The sequence below is a fragment of the Bemisia tabaci genome, chromosome 2 (assembly GCF_918797505.1).
Source record: "Bemisia tabaci chromosome 2, PGI_BMITA_v3".
NCBI lineage: Eukaryota > Metazoa > Arthropoda > Insecta > Hemiptera > Aleyrodidae > Bemisia > Bemisia tabaci.
This window is the reverse complement of record NC_092794.1, coordinates 63,119,429-63,136,586: the sequence shown is the minus strand read 5'-3', so window position 1 is coordinate 63,136,586 and position 17,158 is coordinate 63,119,429. Positions and strand designations below refer to the sequence as shown.

At 36.2% G+C, this 17,158-nt stretch overlaps 2 protein-coding genes across 5 annotated transcripts in view; one reads left to right on the top strand and one right to left on the bottom strand.

Annotated features, from left to right (window-relative positions):
* CycT (Cyclin T) overlaps positions 1–10,341 on the bottom strand; it is a 41,179-nt gene extending 30,838 nt beyond the window's left edge. Inside the window, exons 1-3 of one of the 4 annotated variants that reach the window (XM_019055103.2) lie at positions 10,191–10,341; positions 6,641–6,717; positions 3,062–3,114 (exon numbers count right to left, since the gene is read on the bottom strand). The gene's annotated coding sequence lies outside the window, so the exon portion shown is untranslated. The other 3 variants (XM_019055104.2, XM_072296022.1, XM_019055105.2) reach the window with 3 other exon arrangements.
* Positions 10,342–10,847: 506 nt separating this feature from the next.
* SsRbeta (signal sequence receptor beta) lies at positions 10,848–15,802 on the top strand. The gene is made up of 5 exons (XM_019055109.2): positions 10,848–11,079; positions 11,292–11,436; positions 12,400–12,630; positions 14,314–14,397; positions 15,546–15,802. Exons 1-5 carry the CDS (start codon positions 11,045–11,047, stop codon positions 15,681–15,683), a joined length of 633 nt encoding a protein of 210 aa, XP_018910654.2. The 5' UTR covers positions 10,848–11,044; the 3' UTR covers positions 15,684–15,802.
* Positions 15,803–17,158: the final 1,356 nt, after the last annotated feature.

Genomic DNA, 17,158 nt, shown 5'->3' with positions numbered 1-17,158 from the left:
AAAAAAGACAAAAAAGTTCGATAGAAAAATTCTCCTTGAACAGAAGAAATGAGGGTGGACCACAAGAAGAAAATAGGAATAAACAAAGTGATCAGAGCGAACCAAGAAAATTTTGGCAAAAGGAAAAAAAGTTGAAAAGAATAACAAAATGTCTGTGCTATGAAAGAAGAGGACACAGAATGGTTACATAAAAATATATATATAAAAAAACAAGGAAATAATGACATAGGAGAAGTTAAAGAAACTTATCCGAGAGCTGTGATGGGGCAACTTCATGATAGGTGCTAAGGCTATGAAATTTACGACGAAAAGTGGCAGGTCAAGGAGGGGCATCACTACAAGTACACGATAGACACAGAAAAAGAAATCATAACAAATGCAAAAGTAATCGACTTCATACAACCAGTACTTCATGATGTTAAAATTTTCTGTGTAGGACTCAAACTCAAAGGCATAAAGAAGGCTGTAATTGGAAATAATCAGAAAAAGTATTTTTCTTTGGTAGCGAATTGAGAGAGTACAGAACCACACATCACAAGAAAATAGGGTGAAAGACCAAGACAGGATAAGCAATTCTCCCAAACAAAAGCCATAAAATAATATAATGAACATGCGTTTTACTAAATTTTTAGATAAGGCTCGCAAATACAGCTAGAGTTCACACGTACAGTGCAGACACAATCTCAAGAAAATGAAAGGAAAGATGATTAAGGTAAAAACTTATATTGCTTGGGAATTTTTTAGTTAATTGTGAAATTAAATACACCTTTGAAACAAATGATGGAATAAGCCGTAACTGAGGGTGTAAAGAAATGGATAAAACAGAAGAGAAAAGAAAAGAAGAGAAGAAAAGTATGGACATTATTAACTGAATTCCATGGTGGAATTCGGAGTTAAAATTTTTAATGATTTTTTTCCCCTTGACAATTTCTGAATTTGTTCAAGGAGGAGACTTCTTCAAATTTGATCAAGACAAGATATGGATTTTTTCTTTCTTCGTTAATTCTAAATTCAATTGATTTGTCTTGGTCGAAGAATTAAAGGAGAAAGACAACCTGGCACAAAAGATGAGGTAATTCAGTAGAGATGAAAATACCAAAAACTACAAACTTAAAAACCAGAGATCAGGTATCTCACCAAGAAAGAGTGGAGATAAAAAACCAAAACATAAATAAAAAGTAAAATAAATTATTTATTTTTTTCAAGTTTTTAATAATTTTATTGTCTAACTTTTATCACAGTTGAACAGGAACTCATTGAGTAGGAGAGGAAAAATTAACATCAGATTCAATTTTTTACATTTTGGTTAGGAATACAAAAGAGAGAGAGTTATTATTGACTTTACGATACAAACATTAAACACTGATCCAGACTTCTTGAAAATTATGGAATGAATTTTTCATTTTAAACCCGCATGATATTTGCTTTGGTGTGTTTTTAAATGGTGAGAGAGCAAACATACAGAAATGCCCAAGGTTAAAGTAAATATAGAAAGCAAAATAGCATTCAATCTGTTCTTTTCTTCAGCGATATCCTTAAGTTTTTCCTGCGAACGGAGATTGTCGCACCTCACTAAACGATTCTTTTTGGCAAAGGATTCCTTCTTTAACAGTTAATTTAGTCCCCTAGCATACAGCCATTTCCACAATTAATGTAAGAGGAATATAACATAAGTAGTGCCAAACTTGACAGGCTAAATAGTAATAATGTATCTTTGGAATGCAGATTTCCCTTCATAATGTATATTTCAGTCCCCTGACATAAAATTACTTCCACACAGAAGAACATAAAAAATGCCAGACACCACGAGGTAAAAGGGTGATAAAAACATATTTATTCCAAATATCAATTTTTTTCATAAAATCCCTCTTCAACAGCTTTGCAAAAAGTTACCTCCTTGAAGAGGCGCAGCCATGAGAAGAAAAAAACGCCAACTTTTAAGAAATGAAACAAAAAGATTTTGACATTAAATTTAATGTCATCGATTCGACTCTTATACTCTGAACTCTCACTCTTTAGATATGGTGCGCGTTAATGACGGGTTTACTTTCAGTGTAGAAACCTTTACAAGAATATCAGAGCTGAGACCTTATTAAAATAATTCCTACATCTCTTGAGTCTTTTAGCGTTAGGAGGAACTACATGAGGGAATTGTGATTTAAGCTTTGAAAAGAGAAATAGAATCCCTGAAAGAAGAAATGCTTCAGGAAGATTAAGAATTCCAAACCCGTCGATCATGTGAATAAGCAGCAGACATTTTTATGAATATTTGAGGAGCGAACAAGAATCACATAAGGTTTCAATGATTTAAAAAAAAACGTAGCAAAAAAGATTTGATGGAAAAACTAGTGTTTTCAGTTAGCTATCATTTCTTTTAAGTTTTAAAGTTTCTGTATATGAAAAAAAGAGATTTGAAAATCACGAAAATGAATGTATTTATAGGTGATAACACAATTGGACTTAGTTTTAATGACTAACATTGCAGTTATGAACAAATGCTGATTACAGCAACGTGAGATAGATTGAGATCCTGCGGGTCGACAACAATTTGCAGATAGTTTATCGCAGCGTTCGAATAATTACGCGCCGTTTATTAGCCAGCATAAAGTACAAGATCCGTTTACACTTATTGCATTATTCGATCATACGACCATCGAACACGAGCATAGAGAACCGTCGATTAAATCAGACAAATCTGAGTGGCTCAACTGCGTACCATAGAGAAGGAAGAAGAGACACAAAATGTTTATTGAAGAAAATAATTCTTTGAAGATTGAGAAGACAAGTTATTAGATCAAAATCCAGAGCACTCTGTTGTAATCATAGGCAAGAATAATAGCATGAGAACTACATTCACTGAGCAATGATTACTTTTTAATGTTCCTTTATTCCTCTTTTAATTTGACATTAGCGGCTTATTATTTAAAATAAGCTCTAATTATTTCCCTTGGATGGAAAAGCTGAAGATTTTGGCGAGAAAAAGTCATTGTGTTTCTCTCTTATGAGTGCTCCGGATACAGTAGCATTATTCGATAATGAGTAAGTCTTTGTAATGACTTACACTAGATTCCTTGTTTGCTCGCTAAAACTTCAAAGCTGCACCGTGCGGATAACCTGGAACAAAGAAGAAAGGATTCCATACTTAGTTATCGTTCTGGCATACCATGGGTTTACGGGGAATCTAGGAGCCCATACAAAGGCATTTCTTGCCGAGCGGGTTAGTTACAGAAAATTCTGGCTCAATCTAGGAGTCATAAGTTCACCAATGAAGAACTCCGAAATTCATGCGTCTCTAGAATAACCATGTATGGTTAGCCACATATGATAACCACTGAACAGTCTTGATGCGCATATGTAAAACCAAACTGCTGCATACAGCTGTGGGCAAGTTTTGGGGGGGATTCCCTCCACCTTTTATCGTGCACGTAAATTCCAGGTGTGAAGATAAATACTTATTGTTTCACGAACCAGCAACATTGCCTTCACGATTACTTACTAAAGCTACTATAGTGCAGAAAAACGTACTGAACTTTTTAATCCAGGCAAAATTTGCTCAATACTGTTTTAAAAACATCAAAAGTTCTAAAATTGAAAAAAATTTAAGGAGAGGGTAACTGAGAAATATTCAGATATTTTGACCATCTATGAAAAATAAATGCAGATCCAACCGCTGCCTTTAAATCATACCATCAATGCTGAGTGCTTTTTACCTTCCCATTTTTTCTGATAGCCTTCCTAGTTCTAATAGTATTAAATGTTACATTATACTATTATGTCACTAATCATTCATCTAAAAATATTAATTTCTGCCTTGAGGACAAAGAGGCACCTTCTATAAATGGAACAAATACAAATTTGGTGGAGAATATCAGGCAGCTTATATCAGGGTCTAAAGAGCATTTAATTTTTAATTTTCTACAATTTTCCTTCCTTTCTCTCCATAAGCAGTGTGCTCTGATTCTCACACTCTGAAATTGTTGAGCTGTATTTTTTAAAGTACACTGTTGGTGGTCGAATAAAGCTTTTTACTTCCAGACTGTTTTGACAGGCTTCCCTCCACTTCTACTTATTTTTCCAAATAGGTGTGATCCTTTGCCGCTTCTCAAACAAATTATCTCTGGAAAAGGATGAGGAAAGGACTCCTGCACTCAAGTTTAATCAAATTCTAATTCTGAAAGTGGTTCTCTGAACGTAATAGACACGTAGTCTTAATTTTGATGGAGATTTACGGCAAAACGTATTAGTTACCACGTAAATGTAGATGGAAAGGAAAGTAGAATTGGACACCGATTTACCGAGAGTGACTGATTACGTATAACAAAATGAGTATGACGAAGTGTTGCCAGAACATGCTGTGCCAAAGCCAAAAATGGAGCATGCGATGGTTGTCGTTCAACTCGGAAATTCAGTAAATACAATGATAATTTTCTAAATTTGTTGGATCCCTGTGTTGTAGAGTGTTGAGCATCACTACAATGGAAGAAATGCAGCAGCCGTCTCTCAAAGCCTTCACGTCTCATCTCATCATACTGCAATGCATTGTGCTTAGACAAGTGGTGCTTAGAGTTGTGTGCAAGCAATGCCAGTTTAGGTGAGAAAATAGTACAGCCGTGTGATGGGTTTCCATAATTACTTCATTTTCCAACTCCCTGAATCAAAATATTTCCGGACTCCTATGAATATTTCACTGGTCTTTAATCAAAAACTCTACTTGCAGAGATCCAAATAAGAGAAAAAGGTGCTCAGCAGGTGCTTGTGCTCTTTTAAATGGTACCAGTTGAAGTTGCTGGGCCAACTTGCTAGTCTCTGGTCCCCCCCCTTGGATATCCTGCCTGTGACAGCCGCACAATAGATTTCAAGCTGCAACCGTTTCTTGAGATCTAGCAGTTTTGCCTCATGGCTGAATTTCCATAAAACCTCATGGAAAAATATCCAATTTTATGGCAATGTGAGTGGAAACTCCTACTTTATCAGTCATTACTTTGGAAAATTGCCTCATGTTTGCTGCAATTCGTAGATTGCAAGACTGGGCATTTCTTCCACCCTTGCCTTGAAACTTTTAGAATCAATCATGAGTCTTTGAAAATAGCATTTGATCATTTCAGCAGTAGATAATGTCAATGAACTTCTTCTTTTTTAATTTCAATACAAAACATATACTTTGATCTATTGCGGTGAGACCATTTTTATGGGCATTTCTATCTCAAACCTACCTAATAAGAGGATCGAGAGTCAAGACTTCATAACATCGTCCAACAAGGGATTAAGAAGAGAATGAGATCGTCTTGGAAGGGAAAATTTTCAGTTGGACAATTTTGGTAGGGATTAGTTAAAAAATCAGATTTTGAGATAACAACAGAAAACTCTTCCCGGTGCCCTGAAGAATAAGGTCCAAGTCGTACCGTTGATTTTTGGGCTAAATGATGAGGTCGAGTAGCATTAAACTTTGGCCAATTTGGGGCATGAATATGACAGATTAAAACTTTAAATATCTCTACCTAAAAACAGTTTTCTGAGCTGTAAATGCCAAACCGTCATGATTTTTATTTGGTTTGAAATTTTTCCCCAAATTCTAGTAGAACTCATTCCTATGTTTCAGTGCCATTAACCAAGGTGTCTACTAAAACAGGCTGGCCAAAAATCAGTACTTTCACAGTGCATTCCCCAGAAATTCAGTACCTCCTTAACAGAAAAATTCAGTACTTTTTCAGTACCTCCAATTAATGAAATTCAAAACATTTTAAAAATTTGAATTTCTCACTTAAATTGCAACAAAAATGAAAAAAATTCCAGACCTTCTTGCGGAATTTCTGCACTTTTTCAGTATTTCCGGACCGCCCTTAAAAAATCAGTACTATTTCTGGACTTGTAGACACATTAACGCAAGTCTGAGTTTTTGCACAATAGGGCTCCTTTTCCTGTGGATGGTTACAGATAAAAAAATTTGCAACCCCAACTTGATCCATTTTACAACCCTTCAAATCCTTGGTGGAATCCTTTTCATTTCAAACACGATGCTAACTAATCTGAGGCCAAGAAAGCCCCCTCAAACAAAGAGGCACATCTTCCACTACTCAATTATTTTAAGTTTCTAAAACTAGGATTTCAAAAGCATGTTAGAGGAGAATACTGCAATGGGAAGACTTTTCAAAACACTGAGAAACACAGACAAACTGTGCAGAAGCTCAAATTAAAAAATGCTTGTCACACCCACTTTCTCTACAACTGAGAACTAAACCATTCAGAACAGAGCACAAACAAAGATTGAAGTATATATATGACTCTTCATAAGAGTATTACCTGTGAATTCAATTTTAGCGATGGTGTATTGATGAGCTATAAAACCCACGCAATGTTTTTTGTTGAGACAAAAAACATCCGCGTAATTTTGTACCTGCAATGATGGGCATTCCTGTTTGGTGGCTACATGTTCTGGAAAAAGCATAATATCTTGACTGTAAAGAGTCGAGAATAAAGCTTTCCAAGATGAATTGACCAATGCTCATTGTAAAACTTCGGCATGCATTCTGCTTCTGTATGACGCACTGGCAATCCATGAACATTGATGAGCCATTTTGATTGATTATGATAATAATTATCGCATCAAAATTAGTAACAGGTTGTCCAAGAAGGTACCTACTTGGGGCTATGCAAGTGCTTCATACTTCTTGATTCCACTGCTGCATTTGCACTGTGTTGAAACACAAACCGAAACACCTGCGGAAAAAAAGAAAAACCACAACGCATTAATAATAATGTCAATTACAGAAAAAGAGAATTGAAGTTTAAAAATCCTTGAAAATTTCATGATGCAAAGTAGATGTACTTGTCGCAGGCAATTGGCAATTAGTGGCAATCTGCAAGCATCTGACGCGTGGTCTCAACAAATCATAACAGTTGTCATCATACTGACAAAATTTTTTTTGGGTAAGGAGAGGCACTTTGAAGCATGATTTTGACTTGAGGAGCTTTCTGTTTCTTGTGATACTCCCTTATTTGTAACGCAAATAGTTCGGTTGCTTTTTTGACCAAGTGTACCAGTTGCTCCCATGCAATGCCGTAGCAAAAAGCCTCCTTACATTCAAAACAAAATAAATGTAGATTGCACTCTTCATGATTCTTAATTTATTATTTAATATCTTTCTATTTATCACCAGTGACTTTTATAAAGATTTGAGGCTGCTCACTTTCTTTCAGAGGAACATTTAGATTGTTTCTTCCGTCAACCAGCTAGGCGAAAATCATAGCGGTACCTTAATCTTTAAATTTATACAAAATTTGTCGGACTACAGTTGTATTTACTCGTTTTCAAGTCATTTTGGTTGCTTATAGACCAAAACGCATGTGAGAAGCATTAAAAGAACTCATTCTGCCGAGCTACGATGATGCGTCTGTGTTCCCTGAACAGATTACCTCGTTGGGACGGAGCAGAACTGTTTTTGAAGGTCAAATTTGAAAAGAATAACGATTGGCACTGGCTAAACTTTTATTTTATTTTTTTGTACAATATTTTTTATGGCCTTCTGAGGTTGGTGAGCTTTAAAATCCAAAGTAGTAGGCATAAATTTTGAGAAATCTGCGCTGAAAAGTTTATTTATCAGCATTTACACCCCAGTTATGCATGTAAAATGTTCCACCATCACCAAAGGTACACAAAGTTCTTTGTTTTCATATAAAATGCCCTTATTAGAAGACTTAGGGCCTGTCTCAGAATGTGCATCACAGTTTTCTTCGCAAAAACAAAAAATACGTTGTTAGGACTTAAAGCTCCTAGAGTAATGCACTTGACAGTTTTCTTTGCAAAAACCGAGGTGGTTGACAGTTCTCTTCATGAAAATTGAGGCGCTTGACACTTTTTTTCGCGGAAACCAATGTGCAAAGAAATTTTCGATTCCCCCGCCCCCAAAACTAAATGCGCTGACTATGCAACCTCCACGAAATAAAGCAGGAAAAGAAGTTCGACTGTTTCCACAAAAATTCATTCTCCATACTCTTTTCATAAAAATGCGCAGGAGGTTGCTTCAGCACTCTATGGACTATTCAGCACCGCTGCGTTGAATTTTTAAGAAGAGACTATGTTTTGAAGTTGACATGGATGCTGCCCGCTTTTAATAATTAAGTGGAGTTATGCTTCTTTACGGCCAAGAAACTTAAAAGTGTGATGGTGCATGTCTGTTTTAATTCCCTGCCGACACAGAAAGGAGAGCCTTTCTCAATCGCCAGCCTCGTATTTGTAATGTTAGTGCTAGAAAATGCATTTAATGGTGCTGGAAATGATTCATTTCAGTCGAGCTTTTCACTCAACCTATACATACACAGTCTCTTTTTAATGCGTTTCAGTAATGTCTGCAAGTGATTCCTTTGGTTTCTTACTCCGAACTTCACACAGAATATTTATCATAAATTGCGGATAATGCGCAAAAATGGGGGCAAGAGATGACACATCTTTATTACTCTTTTCAGTCCTACCCATTTTCAGCACAGCCTGCCCGTTACGCAATCAATAATTCCTTAAGTACTCTTGCAGATCAGTGCACGACTACTTCCATCAAAAATGTTCGACCTTCAGAACGTTCGTCAATAAGGTTCATTGAAAATGCTGTGTAAGCACATGTGCAAATTTCCTAATTTGTCACCTATGAACATGTGCGCACCTCCCTAAAACTAGTATGTTAGCATGATGCGCTACCTCAATTAAACAAATTTCTTATGACTACGATTTGCTTAAAAAAACGATATGAAACAGCGCTAAAGCCTTCTTCAGTATTGGTGTAAATGCGTATTGACCTATTCGCCTCATATGATCAGTATACTCTTCAGCGTGCACCTGGGACATATCTCAGTTGACAAGTTAACTCGCGCCATCTGTCAGCGTTGCTTAGCTTAAGATGCCATCTCTCGGAAAAGTGAAAGAACACGACCAAAACAATCAAGTAGCAACGCCAACAGATGGCACGAATTAATTCGTCAACTAAGATATGGCCTGGGCGCGCACTACTCGTCAAATAAGGCGAATGGGTTAAAGAGTTCATGCCATATAAAGCATGACCTAGGGTTCATAGTCTTCAATAGACTGATTGAACGACTACATCATTCAATATTGGATTAATCTAACAAGAAAAAACAAATTGTTTTGATATCGATGATTTCCTGCATTGGTTCGTAGTGGACAATGTTGCGACTATGTAATGATTGACGTAATCACTATGTAAATCAGTCTCTTTAGCAATGAAAATGAGTGGAGGGCCAAGATAGTAGACCTTCTGTCTCACTATAAGCAAGAGTGTACCTACTTGTAGTGGGCTACAGTAGTATTCGTGATTTGTCCCAAAAATTTACTGAAGTATAATTCAAAACTACCGCTACACCGTGAGAAATATTTTTCAAAAGTGGCCTATGAATTTTCAGAAACAAAATGGAAGATCTCCACCATAAAACTACCTGACACTGCACCTTTCAGGTAAAATGCTTAACAAGCAAAAATCATGCTTGATTTCTTACCAAGAAAACATTTGCATAAAACTAGGCCATCAACTTCAAAGAGTAGCTACTCACTAATTTGATAACTGCCTTAACCTGAACATGGTTAGAGCCTTGATGAGACATTTTAAATACAAAAATTAGAGACTTTGCCAGTTACTACACAGCAAAGAAGCGGAATCTCTAGAACCTGGGAGAAAGCATGCAAGCTAGACTCCCATTCAGACGTAACATATTTTGAGTGTAGAGATTGTTCAGAGTATCAAATTGGAATAAGGCTATGTAAAATCTTAGATAAATGTTAAGGGCAACTAAAACCCATGATGATAAAAGCGAGGAAAACGCTCTATATCCAAATAATAGCCAGAATAAGATGTTCTGCCAGTGATGAAGCCTATTTTCTTTGGAGGTTAAGGTTGAATTGAAGCCCTTGGCTCTGCCGAGTGAACCAAGCCCGAGGCACGAATCAACCTCGATTACATGATGATAAATGAAGAGTAATGAAAGACAAACCTTACGCATGAAAAACACATGACTTCGAAGTAAATATTTGGGACTTAAACACGAAATTATCTTGTCCATCCTCCACAAGGACTCGCCAAGTTACGTAGCAAATGGTGTAATATTCATCGGCGAATTGGCGAAAAACTAGCGCATTCAGGTACACAAAATGAAAGGAAATGATTAACTTATGCAGAATCTTAACTTACTTGCGAATTATAACACTGTATAATGCACAATTAGCAGGATACAGATTAATCTTCTCTTGCGGAAATGATAAAAACTGTTCCGTGAGCGACGATATTTACTTTTACTGAACTACCGAACTTCATCAAAACTCAAGAAACCAACCTTCCGAATACCACCAAAAACCAAATTTCACTCTGTTGCTCAATATGCCGTTATTTTATTACTGTGAAATTTTAATTATAAAAGAATTTCAGGCCTCTGCATTTGCTGTTTTTTCAAACTCGTTCAGTTTTCCGTAGCTTTTCCAAAGACGAAGTTATAATTAAAAAATTAGATAAACTCTATCGAGATACATTCCGCGGTTACCGCTTGTAAAAGTGGGTTACCCTACCCCACCCTCCCCACCCGTTCAGTTTCAAAAATTTACGATTCACATTCCTTGACTTTTTTCATGTTTTTTTGCCCTATAGCGAGTTTCAACTTTGTTTAAAAAAATTTGCCCTTCACTGTGCAACTTTTCACGGATGAGTCAAAAGCCAAAAAAAGGAAACTTGTAAACGCTAACAACACCCCCCCCCCCCTTGCCCTCCCGGGCGTCTGAGCGGTTCATATTTTCTTGCCTTTGCTTAGAAATTTCTTACTTCGAATTGTAAGAATACTTCAAGTGCTTCTTCGACGTTTTTCTGAAGAGCCGTGAAGATCAACGTGTTGAAAGTTGAAACACAATGGAAGAAGTACAATGTTGTTGAATATAAAAAAAAACAGCCGAAGTTGCGGAATCAGGATATTTGGAGGCCAACTTGTAAACGTGGCAAGACAAGCCGGAGTCAACCGCTGACAACATAACCTAGACATCCACGCAACCATAAAAGTTATGACGCTAACATTTATTTCTACTCCAGCTCCCAAGTAAGTCGCTTCTTTCACATATCTTGAAGTAATTTCATTAATTCTTGTTTAGTGCTCTCTCTCAGAAAATATTTAAATTGCAAGCTCTAGCTTTTAGATTGTATTATAATTATTATTCGTGCTGTGTTTCCTATTTTAATTTCCTGATTTTTGCCTGATCTGATCACAATTGACCTACCTAATCGTCATTGATATTTCTCTTTCATTTTAAGGATGAACATGAAGGCGACGGTGTTTGCTTTCTTAGCCCTGTTCTCAGTGGCCTACTGCAATGAAACAGATGATCCTGCACGACTACTCATAGCCAAGCAAATACTGAATAGGTACTTAGTGGAGGATATGGATATTTTAGTTAAGGTAAGATTCACCGATTTTTCCAGACTGTACGTTTCATGCTTTGCATTATCTCTAGGGATGGTATTTGGGTATTTGGGAAATGCTTTGATAGAAATATTCTTATCAAGACAACTTCGGCTAAAACGGCTCACTCTTATATTCCCATCAATTGGACCGCGTTAAACAGAGAAGAACCTAGTCACATCAGCTATTGCCAACCTTAATTGGGCAATTTAATTTTTTACATGAAAATGGTTGTGGGGATTTTCGTGCAGGTTTCAGTCTAAATTCTCCATAATACAAAGCAAATTCCTTAAAAATTTCAAAGGAATTCGCACTAATGTTCTCTTGTTTAAATGTAATTGCCCAGTTAACTTTGGCAACAGCTGGTGTGGCTTGATTCCTTTCTTTTAAGCTTGGTCCAATTGATACCTATGACAGCTAATAAAGATCAGGCTGCTTTAATAAAGTGCCATAGCCTCTTACGCATTCAGGTGCTACCTGTTATGAGATAACAGTCAACTAAAAGACCGCCATTGAATTCTTTCCAAATCTCCGTTACCTATAAATTCTTGGGCAGATCCTATAGCTTTTCAGTTTACGGTTTACTAAGCAAGATTTCAAAGAAGAGAGCTGTATGGAATGTGACCAAAATGGTTTTACATGCGCCACCAACTATACCGCCACGGCTAATTCATGTACCATTTAGAATATACCACCAATTCTAAGGACATAGTGCAATTAAATACTATGTTAGTCTTCTCAGCAAGTAGTAATGGTACGAAAAAGAATAGATGACCACCAGAGAAGTGTTTGTTAAACTTCTAAGACAATCACACTCCTTTGGTTGTAACTTACTCAGCCTGACTGCCTAATCTGCCTGAAATATTAACAACTTGATCGACAGGTACCTCTGTAAATATTTTAACATCTTGCTTGCCTATTGGAAGACAATTTTCAGTAAGCGCATTGCTTTTTTTTCAGTACTTTTTCCAAAATATTGGTGGCAGTGCTGCATTACAAATCTCATTGAAAGACAACAGCTTTCCTCAGGAATTATTCACAATAGCTGGTGGACAGTTGAATGTAGTTCTTGATAGAATTCCACCCTTTTCAAATGTGACACATGTTGTTGTTGTTCGTCCGAAGAAATATGGAATGTACAATTTCACAGCTGCAGAAGTTTCCTACAAGTCATCAGAATCAGCATCATCTGTAAGTTTTGGTTTAACTTCCCACAACATTTATTTTAAAACGAAATATTCCATTCATTCAGACTAACCAGTGGTAGACAGAGGCATCGAGTACAGAACCATTGCAAATACTATTACACCACTGAAAGATGTAGTAAATATTGAAGGAAATAAATCTGTATTTCACTACAGTAAGGACCAGTTTTATATTTTGGTGATGTATCTTGAGGCTGTATGGAACAATTCACGAGATCCAACGAAAGAAAGATAAAATGATGTAATCACTTTTAAAATCTTGCCTGGAAAAGCTTTTTAAACGCAAATTTTTGCAGCTAAAAAAGAACAGCTCTTATGGCATTCCCCTCCCTCTCTCCCCATGTAATCCTGACTGCATGGCCAGGCTGTTTACTAGTCTGGAATTTCTGGAAAGTCCGAAAATAGTACTGAGTTTTTAAGAGCGGTGCAGAAGCACTGAAAAAGAGCGGACTTTCTGCAAGGAGGTCCGGAATTTTTTTCTTCATACCATGCAGGTTTTTTATTAAAAAATATGGAAAGTATACAGTCCTTGCGCGTTGATTCTAAGAGTAGTATTTGCCTGCGAGATTGGGGTTATGCAGTCAGTCAATCTTCAAGCCACCAATGAAGTTTCCGGTCTAACAATAAGTCATTTTCATTGCAATTCGAGCGAGAGTTTTAAATTTTCGAATTTTTTTGTCTTTCGTCTAATAGAGGTACTGAAAAAGTTCTGAATTTTTCTGTTGAGGAGGTAATGAATTTCTCGGGAATGTACTGTAAAAGTACTGATTTTTAGCCAGCCTGTTTTAGTAGACACTCTGTAGGTAAATAATTTTATTTTTGAGTGACAGTAATTTTGTTAACTTGTGATGCACGAATTTGCTTTTTTTATGAACTGTCATGATCCAAAATATACTTTTGTTGCATCTACCACTACTGCAACTTGTACATCTTTACTTAAGGTTCGATCAAGTAACAATTAACGTTTCTCAAGGAGAAGGAGAAGTTGAAGAAGTATTTCTATAGACAAAAAGATTAATCCCTTCAAGAAAAGTGAAGATGTGAAGAATGTTATGGAAGGGTGTGTTTAAAAATTCCAAAATACGTAGGGATTAACTTGTAATCAGTGGATTCAAGACTGTATCCATGACTGCCGCAGTCAGTAAGCTGAAAATAGCACCATGACTAAGAGGGGAAAAAAAGGTTCATGGGTCTCTGAAATGTTTTAATTTCAACCTAAGTATCACAAATTCAACAATGGAAGAAAAGTAGGATTGTAAAGTGGATTTGTAGTCTCTGTACTTTCATTTTCTCATGGAGACATGGCTTTGCTGTTTCATCAGATATACGGAGCCTTTTGCTCTGAAGCAGTCTGTCAAATTTTCTTGCCTAGTTCAGAAGGAAGAAAGAGGAGCTCTACTTATTTACCAATTCTTTTACCAGATATTGTGTTCAAAATTACTGAAGAATTCATTTCTTAGCCTTGCTTTTCTTGAAATTAGCACCCATAAAGTTTGATTATAAAATCTCATCATGCTTGGGAAATCGTAATTTAGTAGAAAACTTCATATCAAACAATAATGATATGTACTTCCCCATAGGCGGAGCCATGTTCCTTAGTTTTTCGCATAGAGTCCTTTTGAAGTTTAAAATTCTTGACTTTAATTTGTCAATATCTCTGATTTTCCAGCTGCAATGGGCCGTCACCAGTGAGCCCGGAGAAGGCATGGTCATCCCATTCAAAGACTTCAATAAGAAATTCTCTCCACATTTGGTGAGTAATTTTTCCTATCGAATGTTTTATCCCTCAAGAAATAATGTGCTTAGTGAGTTTTTTGAGCATCTGGTTTGTGTGGAACCTCATAGAAGTTTTTTTAACATGAACCATCAAACCTTGCAGATATTTTATTATATCAATAGCATTTAGTTGTCTCTCTCACCTTTTTTGAGATTTTCGGATTCCAAGTCTTTCATAGTTTGTGTGTATCGTGGAAGTAGTTATGTGTCTGCTGGCAAAAAGCCCGAATAAATGAGCAGGGACTGAAGATCATGCTACTTTAAACACAGTTCAGGAGAAAAACCATATCCACTGTTCAAGTGATGCACATAGTAGCTAGTCGTTTGGATTGAGTACTAAATGAGTTGCAAGTAGGGAAAAATAAGGAAAAGATTTGTCAAATTCACCTTTGTCAGAGGAATGGTTGTCACAGAGATAAAATGATTAAGATGTTGTAAGGGGAACTCACATCGTATAAGTTGACTTTTGTATACTTGTGGAAGCCATATACTTTTCTGTACCCAGCAACTGTGTCGCTTTTAGTCAATCCTCAATCTTTAATAACGGGCAGCAGTGCTGTTGCATGCAAACCGAAAGTAAACTAGTGTTAAATTATCCAAAGCCAGCTCTAGAACGGAGAAGATTGCAATGCAAAGAACTTTACTGAATTAATCTTGACTCTATGAGTAATCTCTACCATAAACTTGGGCAGTGATTCCAATGTTACCAAATAATCAATTGCTTCCTGGTTGGTATGTTCCATTTTAAACTATTAGGAGGTACTGGAATCATGTGCCGGTCCAACCAATAGATTGCTCACGATCCATTTCATCATTTCAGGAAGGGAGGATCATATTTTGTCTACGCTAATTCAGTCTTTCTACAAAAATTATATTTTTTCATGAGAGAAATGTCTAACGAATTAGTGTGAAAATTTCAGAGTCTTTTCTCAAAAGGGTAAAGAAAAATCACCAGAAAATTTATGCAACGGCTATTTAGTAAACAAATAGAATACGAGCCTAGTGCGAACAAGCAATACCGAAACAGCGCAATTTAGATATGCTCCTGCAGATGACAATTTGTCAAGAAAGAAAACATTAATTTTCTATTTACTGTTTTTAATTTTTATGTTGTGTTTTTTGCAGTTTGACTGGTTCTTCTTTGGATTAATGTCGCTTCCTTGTGTTGGTCTCCCATTCCTACTATGGTACTCCAGTAAATCCAAGTACCCGATTTTTGGTGTGAATACCAAAGCTGCAGCCAAAAAACCCAAAGCAAAGTAATCTAGTTCCTTAGGTTTAATATTTCCTTTTCAAAGGCTTTTTGTACATATTGTGAATACAATGCCTACCTTGATTTTTGTAAGGTTGAATTCAATTAGAACAATGTTTTTTTTAAAGAACCTTTTCTTTTCATTCAATTATTTTAAGCTCCTACAATTTTCCTGATCAATGCTGTCCAAATGATATTGAGTATTAAACTCAGATCAGGGTGATATGTTTAGGATTCTATGCGCTAAAGTTCTAATAAGTTTACTCCTCTTAGTGGTGAAATTCAGTACCTACTGCTTAATGTCTCTGTAACCAAGGTATTGGTTCCCATGAGCAATATTACAGCTTTTAATATATAACTAGCCATTCTGGGCGCCCCCTTCACGGCTAGGGAGGCTAATTTTGTGGGAGCAATCAGCTGTAATATAATGATGGTGGTATGTCCAACTTCATTGCTTTGTGAAAGAAGGATTTGAAATTAGAATGACTTTTTCAAAAGCAACCTAAAAATTCCTTGTGTTTATGTTCTTATTGATAAAAAAATGAAAATAAAAAATAATAGATAAAAATGACAGGGGTGTAGGATTAACTGCTAATGCGTAGGAAACAGCAACTTTTAATCATTAACTCATCTCCGAAAAATTTATTTTATCAAAATACTTTTTTGTTCATATTTACCCCCAAAGTTATAAAATACCGAAAATTTTTACAAAAGTGGTATCATCAGAGACCGCACTTACTTATTTTCATATAATTTTGTATTTCAATTAGTTCTGATGGACCGATACCAAGTGTAAACCAAAATGATCCTTCCTCTCTCTGAATTTCTCATCAGCCATCAGCTTTGAGCGACCTCTCTTTTATATCATAAAACTTTAGACATTTGGCTTGGAAGTATGTAAACGAATCTTTGTTGCATCCTAGGGCAAGCGCTACAACTACTGTACCAAAGGAGGCTAACTGAAATGGATACGTGACCTTTTTCGATTTTGCAAAGAATCCATTTAACTTTTCAACCTGCATTTGGTTCAGAGATGAATTTAATCATGGATTAAAAATACTTTTTTGGCCAAGTTCTTTATTTTTCATTGCGTTTAAAAAATTTGGATCAGTTCAGCATGCTAAGTTATTGACAATTTTATGTCATGATAGCCGAAGAATATTAATATTATGTTCAAATTCAGATGATTGAAGATTCACCTACATATAAAAAGGCAGTGTTAAATCAGCTGTTACACGATCTTGCAAGAAAATTAGAGGTCATAATGTTCCTCTCTGAATATTTGGTCGAATGGGCCACTAGCCAAGGTTTGGACTAGAAAAAAATGGCATGTGTTTTCTCTTTTAAGTCCTGTTATTGATTCTTGATTGTAAACGATTATATCTTGATCAGGAGTTGATTTCCACACACCCTGTTGTGCGATTCGTTTCCTCTGTAAAATCTTGAACAGGACACATGTTGTATAGTGTTTCATTCCACGCCTTTG